The sequence below is a fragment of the Plectropomus leopardus genome, chromosome 8 (assembly GCF_026936395.1).
Source record: "Plectropomus leopardus strain MGB_pleo_1.0 chromosome 8, ASM2693639v1, whole genome shotgun sequence".
Taxonomy (NCBI): Eukaryota; Metazoa; Chordata; class Actinopteri; order Perciformes; family Serranidae; genus Plectropomus; species Plectropomus leopardus.
The window spans coordinates 19642558-19663165 of NC_142183.1; the positions used below are offsets into that span (position 1 = coordinate 19642558).

Genomic DNA, 20608 nt, shown 5'->3' on the forward strand with positions numbered 1-20608 from the left:
CTGCATTGTTTTGGTTAAATAGGAAAGACGCTGTGACAGTCAGATCTCTTTATGGGTGACGTCTACTTATTTTAACAAACAAATGGGGAAATTGAACCTCATTTTTTCTCCAGATTATTCAGGGTGTTTGCCTTCATTACAGTATAGCTTGAGAGTGAGAAATGGGAGACAGAGAATTGAGATGACATGCAGCAAAGGGCAGCATGTTGGAATCGAACCTGGGCAGCTGTAAAGGACTCAGCTTATATGGGGCACATGCTCCACCTGTTGAACTAGAAGTTGCCTCACCTCCTGTTTTTGTCCGACTGCCCGCTAGAGCTACTCTCCCACTGGAGAATAATACAAAAAGGGGACAGGGCAAGATGGAAAAGGAATTTATTGAATAAGACATGAAGAAAAATGGGCTTTGACTTCTGGGGTTTAGAGGTTCTCCCATTTAAAAACATACAAATAGAGTTTGTGTAATTATTGTATGAAAACAGAAATAGCACTGGCACTTTGTTAAGTTAGGGCAATCAATCATCTTCAGTCAGGAAGTCCCCTAACTAAATAAATAAGTGAAGTCTTATGAGTGCAGGTGGTATTTCGCTTTTCCTATTTTCGTCTCTGCCATGCACCTTTTGTCGCTGTCAAATATATTTTTGGAGTAGTGCGCACAGCTGTTTTTTCTACATAAGTATTGTATAACAACAAAATATAGAGGTACATCTGACCCTGTTACATCTGCAGTAGCTCATTCAGATGATACAGTAACAGCCACTGGTCTTTTCTGTCTCCTCCAGCCAGGAACAAGTGGCGCCCCTCAGACCCCCAGATCATTTCAGAAGGCCTGTACGCCATCGCTGTGGTGCTGAGCTTCTCACGCATCGCCTACATCCTGCCAGCCAACGAGAGCTTCGGCCCCCTGCAGATCTCTCTGGGGCGCACAGTCAAGGATATCTTCAAGTTTATGGTCATCTTCATCATGGTGTTTGTGGCCTTCATGATTGGCATGTTCAACCTGTACTCGTACTACCTGGGAGCCAAGTATAATCCTGCCTTCACCACGTGAGTAATGCCTGGCTGAGAGAGTGACTGTGATTAAATGGTGCTTATGTTTAAAGGTGCTATGCAGGAATTGTTGGTTACTGTGTTGCCAGTGAAAGAGAAAGCCAACACAAATTCATGGAACAAGGTTTGTCCACTAGGCGTTTTGCCTCGATATATTTGCGTTTTCTTGGCGCTGTGGCTGCAGCAGTAAGAGAGGAAAATTAGAAGGTAAACACAAAGGGCAGAGTCTCTGCAGAAAAATACCCTGCCAAACTCTTCTAGGTAGAATTGAAATAAATTACTTCAGTATGAGTCTATATATTGTTTTTTAGGGAAATCCTGCACAGTATACCTTTGAACATGTAAGTGTTTACATCTTAATGTGAGCATCTTTTTTAGATTCTCTTACAAACTTCCACAAATGCTTTCACTATGTAGCTACATGATGGAGACATTATGTTGGATCATAAGTTATTACAAAAAAGAGAAATAATTCATGTCAAAAGTATCTGATTTGCTTCCCTTGGTAATGTAATTGAGAGATAAGGCCATAGAAGATGGAAATCCCCAGATAGCAGAAATGGTCACATGTCCTTGATGAGACTCTTTGTTGGGTTCATTATATCCATGGTGCTTTATCAGAGGCGAGATCGAAGTATGATCTCCCTTCAGACTAAATGCAGGCAAGCGGGCTATTTGATGAAATTGAATAAGGAGAATGGTGAATGGGATGGCTCACTCACTAAGATCAATAACAATCACTGGTGTATTGTGGTTTTATCTCACAGCTTTAACAAACTTATAGTAGGAAATGGGGCTTTTCCCCAACACAGCAAGGTCACAAAGTGCTTAACAGGAGTAAAGCTGTTAAAAATTAGACCATTAAAACAGGTAATAGAAGAGTAAAAAGAAACAAAAAACAAAACAATCAACAACAGACAAAAATTTCCAAACTGGACAGCACACGTTGAGACAAAGGCCAGTTTGACTCAGTCAGTCTTAAGCTGCTTTTGAAATGTGTCACTAGAGACTGCAGAATTGATGTCTATTACCCCAGAAATGAGTCCTACAACCTGGAAATGAGTTAGCATTTCAGGACTCCTGGTATCCTCGCCTGAGGTCAATGGTTTTTTTGAATGGGTTTTTGGTTAGACACCTGAAATAAGGTCTGTGGTTAACACAAGATGAAGAGACTTTCACATTTTGTTCTACAATGCAAAACACATCAGTAATTATCCCACTCGACAACTTTTAGGCTTTAAGTGTCTTTAAAAAGATGGTAGCAAAGAAGTGGCTTGCTGAGACTACAAAATATCATCATGCTGCGCCATATTGACAGCTGTACAGCCTCATTGTGGTGGCGACATGACTACGGTGTAGTTAGTTTACAGCCTAATATGAACTTTTTACTTCTGGCAATTTTAATTGAGGCTTCTAAACTCCTATAAGTTATTTTGTGGAGATTATGTTACAGAACAAAATTTGTAAGTATTGTAAGTGTTTGTCAGCCATAGAGCTTATTTTCTGTTATAATCCAATGGAAGAATCCCACAGGCTTTTTGACAAGGGAACCAGTGCGATGCTAACTTCCACGTCGGCCTACAGAAAATTTCATTCCTGGGAGTGTTCCCAGTGTTGGAGCCACCTCTTCAAGGCACAATCACCTTTTGTTTTCAATCGAGCACAGTAAGCCTTAGATAGAAGTCCCCAGTGACCTACTGGTGATAAGAATGGAGCGGGTCAGCAATGTAGGTGCCTGACCCTGCAGCGCTCTATATGTGAAAACAAGAACCTTAAAATGAATCCTGAACTTGATGGGAAACTAATGTAAAGAATTAAAGATAGGCGTGATGTGAGTTATCCGGGTCAGCAGCCTTGCAGCAGTGTTCATTTGTAGACGGTAAGGGACAGCTTGCTGAGGAAGGTGAAAAGGGAATTACAGTAGTCTAGCATGGAAGATATAAAAGCCTGAATGGTCATCTCGAGCTCAGGTTGCGGTGCAACAGACCTGAGTTTGGCAGTGTTTCTTAAATGGTAGAAACATGTACAGGTCATGTTTTGATATTTTGATCAAAGTACATAGGCTGATCAAATATAGATTACTAAGGTTAGACTGTACAGCTGAAGAAAGGAACCCAGTACACTCTGTTGCACTGTAGAATAAAGATCTACTCTGCTGTATTACTCATACACACACAACTGTTTTGGACAAAAATTTTCGTGAAAGTAAAATTGAGATGGCAAATGTTAGTGAGAGGTGTCAGCTGCAGCAAATTCTGTCTTAGCTGTGGGAAAAGTGCATCAATACTGGTGTAATTGTAACTTCTATCTAATGTAATTTAAATGCCTAGTGTTTGTTAAAAAAGAATAACTTTTACATGACATGCTGTTAATGATGAGTCAAAACATCTCGGCCTATTGACTTTTTAAAATCTATTTAAGTCTAAATCAATATGGATGTGGAGGTAACAAGAAAGGAAAATAAGCTTTTTGACAGTGTCTCTCAAGTTTTTGATTCCAGTCCACATTATTAAAGTTTCTCAAAGAGCTTTCCCATCGTTCAGTAAAGTGCCGGGTTAGTCAGTGAATTTGGACCTAAAGTAAAATTTTACACACCAAGAACGTGGTTGACAGTGATATGATGGAGCCCATTGTACCAAATGAACCCGTCAAGAATGAGCTCAGTTTTTCTCAGTCTATCTTTGTACAATATCGACTTGCCATAGATACATAAATTTTGCTCGGATACAACCAAAGAAATGCCACAGAGGAGATTTAGCATATTTAGTATTATTGATCAAAATCAGTACTTTTGGTCAGTCCGCATTTTGATGTATGAGAGGCAGCGAATGGCTAATGTGGTTTGCAGTGAAATACAACAGAAAGCTGGATGTAAACACGCAGGCGCCGCCCAGCGTGAATTCAGGTCTGTCTGCGTCTTTGCGTTGACTTTGAAAGTAAACACACCACGCAAAGCACTCACATCGCGTCCAGTGTGAACGCATGGTTATGAAGTGTATTTCACACATCACACAAATTTTTTTAACACTGGAGTCTGAACATCCACAAGGTTGTCATCTTACAATATCTTAACCTTCATATACCCTTCATTTACACACGCCTGCTGCAGACAGTGAAGGACTCCAGAAAAATATGTAAAGGATGACCATGGATGAATCATACAGCTTCATACAGTTATAATTATTCATGATGATATTCACATACTTTAATATTTCATATTTTATATATTTTATTCTGGCAGAATTTATCATGATGACCAACCAATTATTTCTCAGATTTTGTTTGGTTGGTCCCAAATTATGTGTAAAAATGCAGGAAATCGTAAATTTTTTTCTCGGTGTGGACCCAGAGACCCCCCCCACCCCACAATTTTAGGTGTCTCCCCACCAGTTCTCTAACCAAAGTTACGCCCTTGAAAGCATTCCCCTTCTCTCCTTACTGGCATCAAGCAATGCCACCCAAGCACAGCTGTTAAATGGGGGAAAACAAAATCCAGAGTCCTTGTTCTAGCTTCTGCGGTCTGAGTTAGACAGATCAATAGGGACTATTGTTGGATTTGATAATTGAAAATCATCCAACTGAAAAGGACGAGATAACAACCCTCACTGCTCTAAATGCACTTAACCTGCTAAAGTGCTGCATTTAATGTAATTATCAGGGTCATTATTTGCAAATGGTCAATTGGACATTTTAACTGAGGAGTCAATTTGCACGTAAAGGCTGCAGTATTCCAAACAGACTATACAACGCCTTAAAATATGCCCTTTCACTTTAAATTAACCATCCACATCAGCAACGAGAAATTCAAAGTTTATTCTATCAATTTTACTGTCACATTTTTACTGACATCTTCTTTTGTCTTACATCAACCCGTCCAACAAGTCCTGCAACACATCAGTCTGAATTTCAATGCTTCTGCCTCCTTCACTCATTTTATCTCATGCACGTGTGTGCGTGCTCATTCTTTCACATCAGCTACAGACAGAGTGACGGTGGATCTTTCACTGTCATTGTCTGGTACTTGTTGGAAAGTTATCCGTCTTTGGCTGCTGACAGAATCTTTCAGCAAGTCTGTTTATCATCATTCATCTCAAAATGAAAACTCTCTCTGAGGTCTCGCGCTGTCACATATCATTACTCATTTTCTCAGAGGAAGACATCTCCAGATTTGAACAGATGACATTACACCATTTCTGTGCAATCCAATAGAGCAAAGCATTGCTTTACAAGTTGGTCTGTTATCATGTTGTCGTATGCTGTTATTTTTTTTTACTAACCAGAGTGAATAAAGTCTATATTATTGCACTTTGGTACATTCGTCAGAGCCTGGACTAAAGAAGTCATATGTAGCACCGTCTTTTTGCAAATGTGGTAATGCATCATCCCACTAGGTCAGAGAAATACCCAGGTTTAAATCTGTACATTTAGTGGAGCATGATGTTTATGCTCTTTTGCATAATTTGCAGTTTTTCATATCAGTAAATAACACAGTGTGTGTCTTGAATTCTTGCCTTCAGCTAATTTTGTATTAACAGGCTTTCCAACCATGGCAAACTGCTTCCAGGTGGCGACATCTGTCTCCTCATAAGCATAAACCTTGTGCAGTTGGCTTATTTGTTGTTGCTTGTTTTGGAGTAGTCCCAGTAAACCACACAGCAGTTTGATGCACTGCAGTTTGCATGCATAAGGACCAATGTCTGCCCTTTTCAGTGTTTTGGGTCTAGTTATTTGTCTTTGAGCTAAGCTTCCCTCCACTAATGAACCAAGCATAAAAGATGAAATAATAAGAAGTTAGAATGAACTGGGAACATTGTCACCCCTTTGTAGTTTCAAGTTGTTTTGGCAAACCATACAGTGTTCATGATCCAGCTTCTCTAGCAGAGTTGCCATGCCAGACTGCTCGCCTATCCATCTGTCTGTGTGTCTGTTTTTCTTATCTGGTTATACACCTGTCTCTCCACCTGCCTAAACTTGGCTCTATATGTCCACTTGATCCAGTGGCCTTTCTCTTTAATACATGTGCAACTAAGCTCAGTCTAGAAACACTATCCATTTACACACTCACGTAGCATCACCAGGTCAGAAAGATATGAATTTACCACCAAAAAGTAGGGTTCAGATACATATCAGGTGAAATGACATCAAACAGCAACCAATCTGTGTTATATTTGTGAAGTCTCAGTTGTTATTTAAATGCAACAAATGTCTGACTGCAATTAAGCTGCATTCATAGCAAATCAGATGTTCAGGTGAAAATGCCAATCCCCCATTCTTCTAAATATGTGAAGTGCCTCTAGACTGTGATGAAGTAGTTGTATGGGATGCCAAAAAAATGCAGTCGCCCACAGCAAAAAGTTGCAACACAATAAACTGCTGGAGAAATGTGAACCAGCATCACACTGCAATGACCATACACATAACAAACAATCAGAGGATATGTGCAGTGCACAGGAACAAGTAATACAGTCTCTTTATCGTTGAATATTGTAGTTAGTAAAAGAAATAAAGTATGTATTAACAAGTTGTGTGTACTATCCTCCAAAGAAGAATGATCGCTTTGTTTGTGTGTGTGTGCATGTGTCTTTTTTCCCAGCTGGCCTCCAACATCATGAGATGTTGATATTTGGGTTATGCCATCAGGCTACCAGAATTCAGTGTAATGCCAATGTCAATTTGATATAGTATACTGACAACAAATAAGGTTCAGATTTTGTTGGTTTTAAGTTGTGTTGGTAAGTACCAAAAATCCAATGTTTTGTAAACGTCTCATGACAACATCATCTCGACGTAGAATAACAACATTTAGTGGTTAAGTATGGCAAATAAAACTCAACATATGCCAAACGTCACAAGGCTATGTCCACACAATGTGCAATTATAACGTTAGACATTTAAAATATCATCATCACGATTTTCATTCCAGCCAAAAATAAACATTTGTCCATCGTCTTTCTGACATCATATTGACGTTCGGTGCCAGCTGGGTTGTAGCAGGAAAGATACTGCAGTGATGATAATCAACAGGAATTCTACATACCTATTTAGCCAATATAAGCAAAACTCACCGAAGACAAATACTCAGGTGCTGAGATGGGGAGACCGGCTTTTTATTGTTCATTTCCACACTCCACTCCCCTCACAAAAGGACACACTGCTGCTCGACCCTGCAGCTAATTGCCACAATGCTTGAGTTGGTGTGAATGCAGAAAGTCACACATTCCTATCACCTGTCCAAGCTTATGACCTGCTGAATATTCACCTTAGAAAGAATCACTGATCATAAAAAAATGTGTGATCAGACTTCTGGTGCGAGGACTCTACTTTCCCATGCCGACTTACCCTGCACCTCTGTGCTGTGCATATACAGAAGCTCCTCTGCTGAGCTGCAGCGCTGGGGTCTTAGAGGCTGTGAGTTCTGCTTGGCTGCCCACATGACGCCAAAGATCCAGGCAACGAGATGAGCCGGCAGACAGAGCAGCGGCGTGAGACAAGAGTTAACTGACAGACAGGCAGACAGACAGGTAGAGAGGAACACTAATGGAGTCAAAGTGGATGGAAAGATTGTGGCCACAACCCGTGAGTCAGACATATTGCAGACTTCTCAAAAAGCAAAGGACAAGTTCAGAAAAGGTCTTGTGCCTTATCATCACCATTACACAGTCATTCTCATCATAAGCATACGATGCAGCTCTGTGCATTGCCCTTTTATCCCTTACCCTCTCTGCTACAGAGATCAAGGCTGATATTAAAATCCAGCATGATAAAAATAGAAACTATTTCATCTTAACAACCTCTGACTGTATTTCTTTTCTTGTTTGGCCTTTTTTTTTTGTAAGAATATGTCCCTGCGTCTAAATGAGCCACAGCAGTGATCCTCTGACAGTTTTCAGTTGCCTACTCTGGCTATATGAGCTGCATAAAGATGATTTTAAAATGACACAAACCCCCCTGAAATTCTGTTGCTGTTGTCAGTCTCACCACCAGGGGTCAGTTTGGCTCTAAATCTCACCTGCATGTTGTGGTTGACAAAGCTGAAGCTGAGTGTGGACTTGTCAGAGAGATAGTACTGAATTGATTTCTGTACTGTGTCTACTTTTTTGTTGTGTGAATCTATATGCATGTAAATCCAATAAGTTGTCTACAAATGTCTCATAGACTTTGCTTTCTGTCCATTGTGATGCATCATTGTGTCTCTTTTCTGTCTGTCCATGTTTATTTTTCTGTTTCACTCAGTTCAGTAGTAGGTGCGATTGCAGTTTACTTGGTATAGTGTTGCCTTTGCTGTGTGCAATTTTTTCCCATCTCTCTCTTTTCTCTCTGTCGCAAAGCAGAGAACATGTGCCGGTATGGTTGTGAGTGTGTGTGCTCATGCTCAGCTCTGTGTGTGTGTGGGCTGCCTGACTTTAGCTATCCGACAGGGCACTGTTCTCCACTGATGGAGGGCAGAAGAAAGGGCTGGTCTGTAAGCTCTGATACAGGAAGATGAGGAGGGAGCCAGGTGTAGGTAGTAATGATACCCCAGGAGGGGCCCTTGTGCTGGGGGAAAGAGGGAGGGAGGGAGGGATGTGATGGGAGTAGGGTGGGGTGTGATTTTTAAAAAAAAAAATTAGGCAGAGGATCTCACTCTCACACATATGTTGACTCACCCGCACAAGGTGCAAAAACTCACACACACATACACGCACAGCTGGATAGGGCTTAATGAATAGTGGGCAGTAATAGCCACACATACCCTTTCCCCAGAGGCACGAAAACTCAGACAGCTATCTGAGTCACACACTTAAAAAAACACCACATTTCCTTTTGTTGAGTGCCCACACATTAACGTGCAAAAACACTCTAGCAGGGCACACACAAGGGACACACACATTCACACATTCTCTCTCTTGCTGTATGTTTTTGCGTGTGCTGAAGGTGCTTACAAACATTTATGTACACACACAGGCGAACGAGGATGCTGATTTAGACAGCGGTGGTGGCGCAGCTAATCTATGTTCTAGTCAGCCATGCATGAAAATAGTGCACAGACACATGGACAGACAGACAGAGAGGGAGGGGACAGGGGAGGTGAAAGCGGAATAAAGGAGAGATGAATGAAATAGCAGCGTGTTTTGAAATAGTCAGAGGAGGACACCATGCATATTTTTAGGGTAGAGTAAAAGAAAAAGACCCAGCGAGGTATCAAGGACCTTGAAAAAAAAATCTCTAATAATTACACTGGCACTGAAGTGAAACATTGGAAATAATGGTGAATAAATGCAGCACAATCAAACAGACAGCTAACGGCACTGCAACAAAGTAAGGAGACAAAGTCCACTGGGAGGAGGAGGAGGAGGAGGAGGAAGAGGAGGAGGGGGGATGAAAAGAGAACCACAGGGAGAGATGTATATGCAGAGGAGGGTGTTTTTGGCTTGGCTGTTTGTTCAGGCAAAATGTGGGAGAGCAGCCAGGATGCATAGACAAAGGAGGAAAAAGAAAGGAGAGAGGATGAGAGAAGGTCAAGCAGACAGACGGACGCACAGCCACACGGGCTCAGCACAAATTTAGGCTGCACGCATTTTAACAGTGACTGTTTGAGAAGGTGGGAGGAAATCAGAGCTCATATACAGATTCTGTCAGCTGCTCTTGTTCCCAGCAGTTAATTATTGTTGCCTGTTCATTTAACTGCTGCTTATGTTTCATAATGATGTGTTTTATTTTATGTCAGTAAGTTCCTTTGGCAACACTGACCTTCATTTCATACCAGTGAAAGATTCATGCATTTGTATTGAACTGAAAGACACAACATGAACGCTAAGCCAATACTGGCTAGACAGGAGGCATATCAGATAAAAATCTAAGGATAAAGCCATGTAATGCAGTGTGCATGGAGAGAGACGGGGAGAGAGGGCAGGGATGCAAGCTGCGACAAAAAATGCAGAGGGGTATGGATAATACACATAGAAATTGTGTTGTTTTTGTAGAAGTTTGTAGGAGTTTTTGATTCTGCAGTGTTGGATAGAGTTGGAAGATGGTGGTGAGACTGGGGTCATGGTAAGAGAGGCGGGGTCTAAAAGGAAGGTAAGAGGAGGCTGATAGAGCCGAGAATGAAAAAGATGTTTGAGACGGAGTCGGGGTGAGCGAAAAAGAGAGGATTTATTAGTTCTGTAGGCAAAGGCAGTACAGTCGTGTTCAGCCTTTACCAGTCAAGCATATCTGAATGTCAAAATGAGGTGAGGAGACACTTACAATTAAGGCAAAATAGACAGAGAGAAGAGGCAGACAAAATAACAGCAAAAGAAAGCATTAATGTGGTGTCACCGCTGTGTCAAGGATCCGACCAGTAGCTTTAGGGTTTGTGGCAATATCTTGTATGTTTCAATAAATTATTCCATTATCGTGACAGATGACACAAGCATTCAATTTCCGTCTTGGTGAGATTTGAGGTCATTCCTTTCAAATATCACAGAGACCATCATTTGACACTAAATCATTCTGCTGAAATTGATTCCTTTAGTTGAGTTAAGAGGCAACAGCGCGCGGACATCACTTCACATATGGTCATGAAAACACTTAAGTACTGTTCATAAGGCTGTCACGCAAAGAATTAATTAGACAAAAACAGGCTTCTAATTTCTGGTCTCGGACCGTCAATTTTGTCAGGTGACAAGTGTCATTAGCTTATTTTATCAGCTGTAACTTGCGAGCTAATAAAGCTAACATTAGCTCCATTTGAAAGCCCTGTCTGTGGCTACATTTTTAATATTTCCAGCCAACTCCTCATTGAAGAGGTATAAAATAGACACACGAAGGCTGAAGCTGCATGTTCAAGACAAAAAGTTAGTCCTCTCAACAGCTGGGGTTACATCCAAAATACATCTTTATGAAATAAAGAAATAGTGATAAAGACAGAAAGTAAGTCCAGGTATTATATAGGGCTGCCCCTTGAAAGTCAGAGATTTGAATCATCAGTTGGAGACCCCTTAATTGACTAAGATTGCTTCAAGTCGAGCAGTGTTTTCTTTTGTTTTTTGTATTCAGTTTGCTGTGTAGTGTACCTCTTAGGACGTTTTGGTCTGCAGATTTGCTGTTGAGTAATTGCTCTTTACTTTTACGCTACTCTTTGGTACAAGAAGAGGCAGACATGCAGGCAGCAGCACGGAGGGAGAGAGAGGCTGCACCCTGAGGTGAAGAAGTGCTGAGTTTACAGTTCACAGCAACTTAATATGATACAGTCTTTTGCTTTTGTTTAAACTCTAGCGTGCATAAAAAAATGTTGCTGCACATTTGCAGTCTGTCATTAGTGACGATAGCTTGTTTACTATGTTACATGAATGCCACCGTCACAATGAACGTCCTGCCGAGCCCCCTTTTTACATGAAAAAAAAAAAGAATCATTGAATATTTGTACTGAACTGCTGAATCTGATTCAGTAATTTGAGTCGGGTACAGCCCTAGTATTATAAGCATCCAACAATCATTCGCTGTCTCTGTTATATGGCAGCTAATCTCCTCTGCTCAGATGGTAAGCAGCTTCCAAATCTCATTGTTTTTCCAGCATGCAGCAACTTTTGGTTGTTGCTCTTCGTCATCGTGTTAACCGCTGCTTTTCAAATTTTCCATGGTGGGTCGCATACATAACACGCCGTCAAATCGTCACACCCATCCTGGCCACTGTCCCATTTTCCTGGCCATCATGTTTATAAAAAGACTATTTCAGCACTGCTACTACCTCCTGTGGCGGCTTAAAAGAGAGACCACTCCACCCCCCCTCCATGCCAAGATCACATGTTATATACAGATCAGTGAGGTGGCATAATGGCAGCATATTCACCCCTTGAACAGACAGTGTAAAAGGGGCTTTATAGACAGGAAACTATCACATCTACACTCAATATAAAATCACCAATTAACCTAATCTATATGATTTTAGATTGTGTGAAGAAGCCTGTGAGAGAATCCCCAAATTCCATATAGGAGGGTACAGGTGCCCAATATTATAAGTATAATAAGGATTAGTGTAAAATCAGATTATTTCTTTCTAAATAAGCCTGAGTTGTTTAGTTGACATACTTGAGAAGAGATAAAGTTTAAATCTATTCTTAATTGTTTGTATTTTAAAAGTATGTTTCCCATTTAATATCGGTGGTAAGGAGTTTGGCTGAGGTTGCTGAAGCATAAACTTCCTCAAATCCTTGTGTTCTTTGTTTTGGAGAAACTTAAGACATTGAAGAATTGTCAATTAACAGTTTAATTCATAAATTAAAATCCAGTTCCCAGCTGTTTTCCTGGAGGACTCTTCAATGCAACTGGCTAACATCACACATAATAGTAGCCAAAATCAGCTCAACACAGTGGTTTGTGCTGCGGATTTTGAAAAGTTCAAGCAAATTTTTTACTTGCTGACTTGAAAAGATGAAGACAACATAGACTCACTGAGACAGAAAAACAGACAGCAAGGGAGCAGGCAAATTAAAAAAACAAGTTGATGTCGTCCTTGATTCACTATCAAAACACTCTTAATTGCTCGTCTTGTGGTGTTGTATTCCCTGCTTAATAAGATTTCTCTCACAACTTGCCTGAAGACACATACCAAAACAGCATCCTTTTGCATTGCTTTCTTTTCGCCTCATTTTGTGTCCCGCCGCCTGTCACACAAATCTACACACACTCATAAACAGGCACATTCGTGAGACACGCACATCAGTTTTTGTTTAGCTCCCCCCCTTTCTCTCTCCCTCTTTTTTCTCTCTCGATCAAACACACACACACACACACACACACACACACACAGGCAGCAGGCAAGCATTTCAGGGGAGCATTCATTCATTCATTAAAATCTGAGGTGGGCAAGGCCCAGCCCCTGCTGTCGCCATGGTGACAGCTCCTTTGGTGCGACAGATAGAAAGTTAAACTCAATTTAATATTTAAAGATGTTTCGTCTATAGTTGCCTGTCTGTCTGACTACTTGTCTGTCAGCAGGAGAGGAGACGAGAAGGAGAAGTTTAATATCTTGCTAATGACTGAAGGGCAGAGCGAGAGCGGCAGAGCAGGAGGCTGGGGGCAGCCGTTCACAAAGTCTGCATTTACATTTACATTCGGCCATTGTGAGAATATTGCTGCAGATTAAACAAAGAAGAGACATATTTTAGAGAGGGGAAATGATGAAAAAAGGAAAGTAAAAGTCTTACAAATAGATTGAGTGACAGAAATAGCTGAAAGCTGTTGGGATGAAAGATGGAAAGGGGTGCGAGAGGGAGGGAGGGTGATGCTTAGAAAGATATAAAAGCAATGGAAATAGGAATATAATGAGAAAATGGGTGAGAGAGATAGAGAAAAGGAACGAGAGGCAGAGATGATAGCGAGAGAGAGAGAGGGAGCCAAGACCACAGAGATTAACTTAAAGTGTAACGCAAGAGAGACAGAGAGCACGTCTCTGGGGGAAGAGGTTGATTTGGGCCTGTCGGTGATTTGGTTTGGACTTTGCCTGCAGAGCTGAGGTGACTCACCAGTCCCCCGCACATACAGACGCACACAATTATGCATGTAGCATGAGTGTATAGAGTTGTGTGTGGTAGAGAGAGAGAGAGTAACAGTAAGATCTTTACTGTCAGTGTCCTGCAAGGGTAAGCGTTCATGCGTGTGTGTGCGTGCGTGTGAGGCCGTCATGCTGCATGCAGCCCATTGGGAGCTGTCACTCTTAATAATAGATAATAACACACTATCTGTCTCTGTCTCCAGATGCCCACTGTCCCTGCTGATTCACTGCCTGTTGTGCAATGATGTTATAAAACACACACACACGCACACACAAACACACAAAAGTTTGAAATGAAATCATCTCATTTTTACGTTGTTAAAAAATCCTCCATCATCCTTCGCATCGAGCACCTCATAAATCTTAGTTACGGCTTATTGCATAATACACACATGACCAGTACCTGAGCTGACATTAGCAACAGACAAATTCATTTTATCAGTGTTGGTGATCTCCCAGGAAACATTTTAGATTTTTCTTAATTGCACTTCCTCCCAGAGAGGCATCTCGCACAGATCAAATAAGCAGAAAACAAGCTGAGCAAAACAAATGATGGTGCAAAACAGCACCGGCTGCTGCGTGCGTCAACATTATCCAGCGGGGAGGAAGACCCTGTGCTCTCATACTTGAACGGTTCATTTGCAAAAACAGATACTTTTGTAATTTGTTTTCCTTAATTGTGTTTGTTTGTTTCTTAGTTTGCACTCCAATCAAACGTGTTTATTTAATAAAAAATGGCCTTTATCTATTTTTTTAAATACATTTCTATCCATACTCTATCTATGTATGTTGAAAAGACGTGAGAGGTGTAATGTATGTAGCTATATTAGTGCATGGGTGTCTCATATGGTGCTTTAGGGAGGGCTTCGCTTCCAGTAATGCCGCCAACACTTGAATGTCACATACACATTTTTGGAACTTTATATTTAACGACCAATCTGCCCAAGCGAACAGATGAACAGTGTGTATAAATAGCCAGCAACGTGGTGAGTGTGTACTTTTAATTGTGTGAGTACATTTGTCGCTGCCAGTGTCTGGTTTAATGGCACATTAATGTTGCCTGGAACTAAGCCCTTCATCATTATCTACACTCACTTTTTTTGGGGAGGAAACATAAAAATGTAAATCGAGCAAGCATTTCACACGGGTGGGAAGGAGAGCCAGGAGGCAGAATAATTTGATTAAAAAGATAATTTGGATAAAATGTAATAGAGACCAGATAATTGTCCCCTTTTTTAATTTATTTTTATATTTCAAAGCCTAGAGAATGCATCTTGTAAGAGAAGCACCAGATAAGTGACAAGGCATTATTTAAAGAGAGGAGGCTTAAAAATAACAGCATCTCAAGGCAAGGCCACCAAAACCACCTTCCTCGGCTCTCCTGATAGGCTGCTGGATGTGTGTGATGTGAATAGTGAGTGAGAAGATGGTATTATCAATACCAGCCTTCAGTTGTTGCTAGTCTCCCCGTCTGTCTGGCGCATAGGTCCCCTGTTACACACACACGCACAAAGAACACCTACTGTTAATGCTTGTAAATGTGTTTCTGTTTACACGTGTCCTCAGTGGCGGATGTCATTGTAATTTGTTGATGCTTATGATGATTTATAACATTGCGAGTCTGGTCTGCACACGGCTCTCACCTCTGACATCACAAGCAAACGTGTAGGTGTCTGAGCTGAAATTGCTGGCAGTGCTAGCCACGCTGTGCAAATGACAGCAACAGAGCTAACAGCTCAAATGGGTCACTGGTGTGACCTGGAGGGGCGACCCAGGGGTGGGCAACCTAATCGCCAGAATACATGATGTCCTTGTATGTTTCTGCAGACCACGAATATGTAATATTTGTATGTTATGTAGCGGATATGTTGAAACGTTCTGGCTTATATTAATCCATTTTGATGTCACAGCTGGAAATGTCCCTCCCTCTCGTTGAAAAAAATACCAGCTCTTGTAGGTCTCAATCAGTGGTCTGCTGCCCCCACCATCCCCTCCTCCAAGTGATAGAAAAGTAAGCTCATATATATGTAATCTGAATTACATCAATGTAGAAATGGAGATATGATACATGTGAAATTTACGAATGTAACATAGTGTAAGAGACTGTGTTAAGAACTGTTTTTGTTAAAGTGTTAAGACTGTCACTGTTCAGAGACAGTTTTCACAGAGGATGACTGTTTGATAAGGCACTGAGATTTCGAGAGGTCAGTGAAGTAAGCATGTGTTGACAGCTTGGATGCTGTGAAGCCTGTCTGTCATGTCAGCTACCTATGACAGTGTGCTGTGGGAGGTAGCTCACCTGTAGCTGGCTGGGAGGGATGTGTTGTTATCATTGCAGGAGGACGGGGAAATTTAGTCTTGGATGCGGGGAGCTAAGTGACTGGTACAGAGCCGAGGAGAGAGAGGCTGTTTTATTGTATCAGCGTTGGTTACAGCTTACTTAAACCTGTGTACAGGGTAAAAATAAAGCTACGACAAAAAACGTCTCACTGCCTGCTCATTGAGGGAGGTTACAATATCTATTGTTTGAAAAAATCAACAATACCAACGTGTTATTCTGGTGACTGGGTTGTGATACACATCTGTGACAATGCTGTCCTATACTGCTCAATATTATGAGAATAAGCAAGAAATATTCATTTATATAGTATTTCCCATATTACCATCTTTTTAAAATGTATTCCTTTATGATGTATTGTTAAAGTGTCAACTGTTTTGTCCCAAAATGATCATTTGAAACATGCTGCCTGACTACATTTTTTACAACAGAGCATGGTTATAATAGGATTTGCAATATCAGGGCAGGCTGCAGATCTTGTGTCGGCGGGTCGGGTTAGGTTGTGGAACAAATTGGTCATACAGTATGTGCAGGTGGCGGGTGGTTGTAGTATTGTACATTGTGGTTGCGGTTTGGGTGCATGTCTTGAAAATCACCCAAAGCAAGCTTTATGCTAATACGTGTGTTTTTTTGTTTTTTTTTGCATATGTAATGTTCAGTGCATATAAAGCTCTTTGCATAACCTCACAAAACCATTTTTGACATGCAGGTTAGCAGTGATCCAAGGCATAGAATCAGAAGGATGTCTGTCATGCTAGCATGTGAGCAGATTATGTTGAAATATGTAGAAATCAATGAAAATGGAATGTAATTTTCATGTGAGAGCATGTTTGTAGTGCGTAGGAAAAATGAAGCATTCAGAGGTTAAAATCTATAAATACATGGCATGTACTGACAATCAAACACGCCATTCAACTTAAGTTGAAGGATGCAAAGAGAATAGTGACTGCAGGTAGACAGCTCAAGGCAAGTCTGGTACAGAGAGTCGTCTGGGAGAAGTGTTTGTAATGAGCAAAAACAATGAACACAATGGTTTTATGTTCAACATGATGCAAGAAAAGACAGTAAAAGGGGTTTGAACGGTTTTTGTGATTACAGAGTTTTATCTGTCTACTTCTACCTGGTGGAAGCACTCAATGTGTTTGTAATGATTTCCTAGAGAGCGATGTATTTTTCAAGGAAGTGTGATGAATAAAGGCACAGCATATTCTTAGATGTTTTGCAGCAGAGTTAAAGAGAGAGAAACAACACACACAGATCTTGTCTTGAAAGTTAAAGAGTGCATTTTTCTTTCTGTCTGAAAGGTCAAAGCTGAAGTAGAAGTAGAAGAGTTTCTGTTTTCATGTGTGAGAGTGAGAGAGAGGAGGGGAGAGTCTGTGCATTTGTGTCTGTCTCTGTCTCTTTATAGATGTGAGGTTTTGTTTTTTCTCTCTGTGCCTTCACTGAGCTCTCTGCTTGCCAATGTAACTGTGTCTCTTTGAAAGACGTTAAATCGGAAGACACCACAGCCTCAGACCTGGAACCTATAGATCTTCCCCTCCAACAGCCTCTTTCCACCTCCATCCCCTCAGGCAATCCAACAGTCGGCTTCTTCCTCCCTACTGAGCCCCCCCCCCCCGTCATCTCAAGCCCCTGCTTGCCACTCATTGAATATTTAACAGCAGACATGTACCTAAATGTCAGTGCTGACAGGTCTTGCAGTTTTATGCAGTTTAACCTCGGGTCAGGGTCAGAGGATGAGCAGAGATTTGACTGTAGGTCTCAGAAAAAAAGCACACGACATGATGAGTAGACTTCCATTTGCCGTAATTAATTATCAGCAGGAAAACAAGAACGATACATATTTTGACCACCGCTACTGTCTGGTGTCTGGGGTTGGGTGAGGATTAAAGGGTATCGACTGAATCGTCGGCACTACTGAGTTGACCCCGTCTCACTTCCAGTTCTTCATGTATAATACTGAAGTTTAGGGCTACCAAACAAACGTTGGTATTTGACTAGTTTGGAGTGAGATTGTGTTGAATCACTGAATCCCCCTAAATAAATTGGTGCCAAATTTTTGTCCCTCAAAGCACACCTGGGTGAGAGAGGGTGCCGCATTGTGGCTGTGATGGAGCTGCTGCTGATTGTAGCCACTCTAGACAAAAGAAGATGGAACAAAACCGTGTCACAGTCCGTTTTGTATCTAAATGTTTTCTCTGTCGAATAGTGTTTCCCTCCTGTTAATGTGTAGCACCCCCCTCTGGGGTTAGGGTGGGAACTAAGAGTTCGAGTAAGGTTTAGGTAGAGGGAAACACATAACGATTGGGAAACAGACTTGGACACAATGTCTTGTAGTGGTGCCACATGGAAAAATTCCTTTCATCAAAACCCTAAGCGTATCAGATATGTTTTTTTATTCACATGCAACAGATAAGCTTTCAAACTATGCAGCTGTCTGCACCGGCTCCATACAGACTTGCATCTGCAACCTGAAGCATTTATTTTCGCATCAAGTCTATTTTTCCAGCAGTACTTGTAAAAATGCAAGGTTGATGCCCAGTAAAAGGCACTGAATAAAAATATTTCTCTACATTTTGGAACAGAGCTAGAGAGCAACACACTTCCATAGACTGCTAATATTTGCCCAGCAGCTGGAAGTTTGGACTTGTATTTTACAAATGAAATTACATTGCTCATTAAGAGAGGGTAAAATACCAAAATATGGTACTAGAGATGTATGTATGGAATTATGTCTGTATATGTATATATGTACAGTATATACAGTATGTGTATGTATATATATAGTATCAGCATGTTGGCTGATTCTGATATTTAATTTTAAAGCCAGTATCGGCTACCCATGACTTGCTGATATTATCATGCATCCTTGAAAGGTATCATTGGGTACCTGTTCCGCATTCCAGGTACCAGCACTGGTGTCACATAGGTTTAAATGTGAACAGTACCCAGCCTTTGTGTTGTCTTTAAACTGACCAGTCTCAGAAATGTAATTTTCATTGACGTTCAAATTAAACTGAAGAACTTGGCCACCGTGAAAAATCTTGAATGTCTTTTTAGAGTTTAATGATCCCTGGCTTTAAATATTTCTTCATTTATCTTAATAGTTACAGCCTTGACACCCCCCAAAAAATACCACATACGTGTTCATTTTAAGTCATGGAGTGGAGAAATAAACTTTTACTGTCTCATCATTAACTGCAGTGACGTTCCAGTATCTATTTTGTGTAAAGGGCAACACACGACCAGGCTGCAGGCTTAATGAACTGACTTCTATAAACCAAATGATCTCTCAAATGCTGAAGTTGAGTCATTTCCTGCTTTTTCGCTTTTGCAGAAGTCAAACATGTTTTTATGCGCGTGTATGTGTAGTGCATGTGTGTGTTTGTATGTGTAGGTGTTTGAGTGTGTGTGTGTGAGAGAGAGGGATACATGGGATAATGTGTTCAGATTGGACATGACTCATCAGTTATTTCATCAGTGCCACCTCATAAACCCCACAACATTAAAATGCATTTTGTGTGTATGTGTGTGTATGTGTGTGTGTGTGTGTGTGTGTGTGTGTGTGTACGTGTGAGAGAGCAATTAGCTGCTAACACTGGGTTTTTATGTGTATATGTCATGTACTGTTTTCTCACTCCACATCTTCTGTCTCTCCTTGCAGGGTGGAGGAGAGTTTTAAGACTCTGTTCTGGTCGATCTTCGGGCTGTCTGAAGTTATCTCAGTGGTGCTGAAGTACGACCATAAGTTCATAGAGAACATCGGCTATGTGCTGTACGGAGTCTATAATGTCACGATGGTGGTCGTTCTTCTTAACATGCTCATCGCCATGATCAACAGCTCGTACCAGGAGATAGAGGTATATAACAAAAGCTAGTCAGTCAATACAGAAAAGGTCTGATACCGTCAACAAGTCAATAAGGATCATTGTTTGATCTCCTCGGAGCCTGCAGCGCAATTAGAGAGTGAGTTGAAATCACTATGAGACTTAAAAAATCAATACAAGAGCAACAAACAAAAACAGAATACAAAATATGAATCTTGCTTAGAAGTTGTCACAAAAACTGATCCAAGAAGTCCAAGAAGTAGAAGTAAATAAATGACTAGTTTTTATGGACTGATGGGATTTTGTAAAGCCTCTTTCATACATTTCTCCCAGTGAATTACTGACACAACCTTTAAGGCGCTGCAAGAGATTTTCACTATTCACACACTGAAGAACCTTTCCATCTTGCACCTTTATACACATATCCTGATAATGCCAGAATAAACGGGGCATGGGACAGTCCAGAAGAAGGCAGTCATGCAACACTGGATGCCATGAAATTTTTTTTTAAAAAGATATCTCTTATATTCAGGAAATGGTGGGTGAGGAGCTGTTTTTGTGTGGTGCCAAAAGAAACAGAAGAATTTGTATTGCTTGCTAGTTATCAAATCACCCATGAAAGTATGGGTGTGACTGCTAAACTGTAAACATATTGCAGGTTCAAATAAGTCATCCGCAGAGTGTTGTGATAGGTTTGCTCACGCCATGTGAAAGCTTTTTTGTCAGACAGACATAATCCATTACATATTTATCCCAAAGTCCTGCAGGGATCTGATTTTCAAGACCCACTGTCAACCCGGCACCACAACATGCAATTACACGCCTGCACTCAACCAGTCGACACAAGATGAGCGGCCCCACCCTAATCAACAAATC

The 20608-nt window shown here is 41.0% G+C and overlaps 1 protein-coding gene across 4 annotated transcripts in view; it reads left to right on the forward strand.

Annotated features, from left to right (window-relative positions):
- The window catches only part of trpc7b (transient receptor potential cation channel, subfamily C, member 7b), a 109195-nt gene that overhangs the window by 77708 nt on the left and 10879 nt on the right, over positions 1–20608 (forward strand). For all 4 annotated transcript variants that reach the window (XR_015777273.1, XM_088081074.1, XM_088081075.1 and 1 more), the window contains 2 exons: positions 783–1047; positions 19570–19765. Coding sequence is in view for 3 of the 4 variants with exons in the window: in XM_088081074.1 (XP_087937200.1) it covers positions 783–1047; positions 19570–19765 (461 nt within the window). In the remaining variant the exon portion in view is untranslated. The remainder of the gene's footprint in view (positions 1–782; positions 1048–19569; positions 19766–20608) is intronic.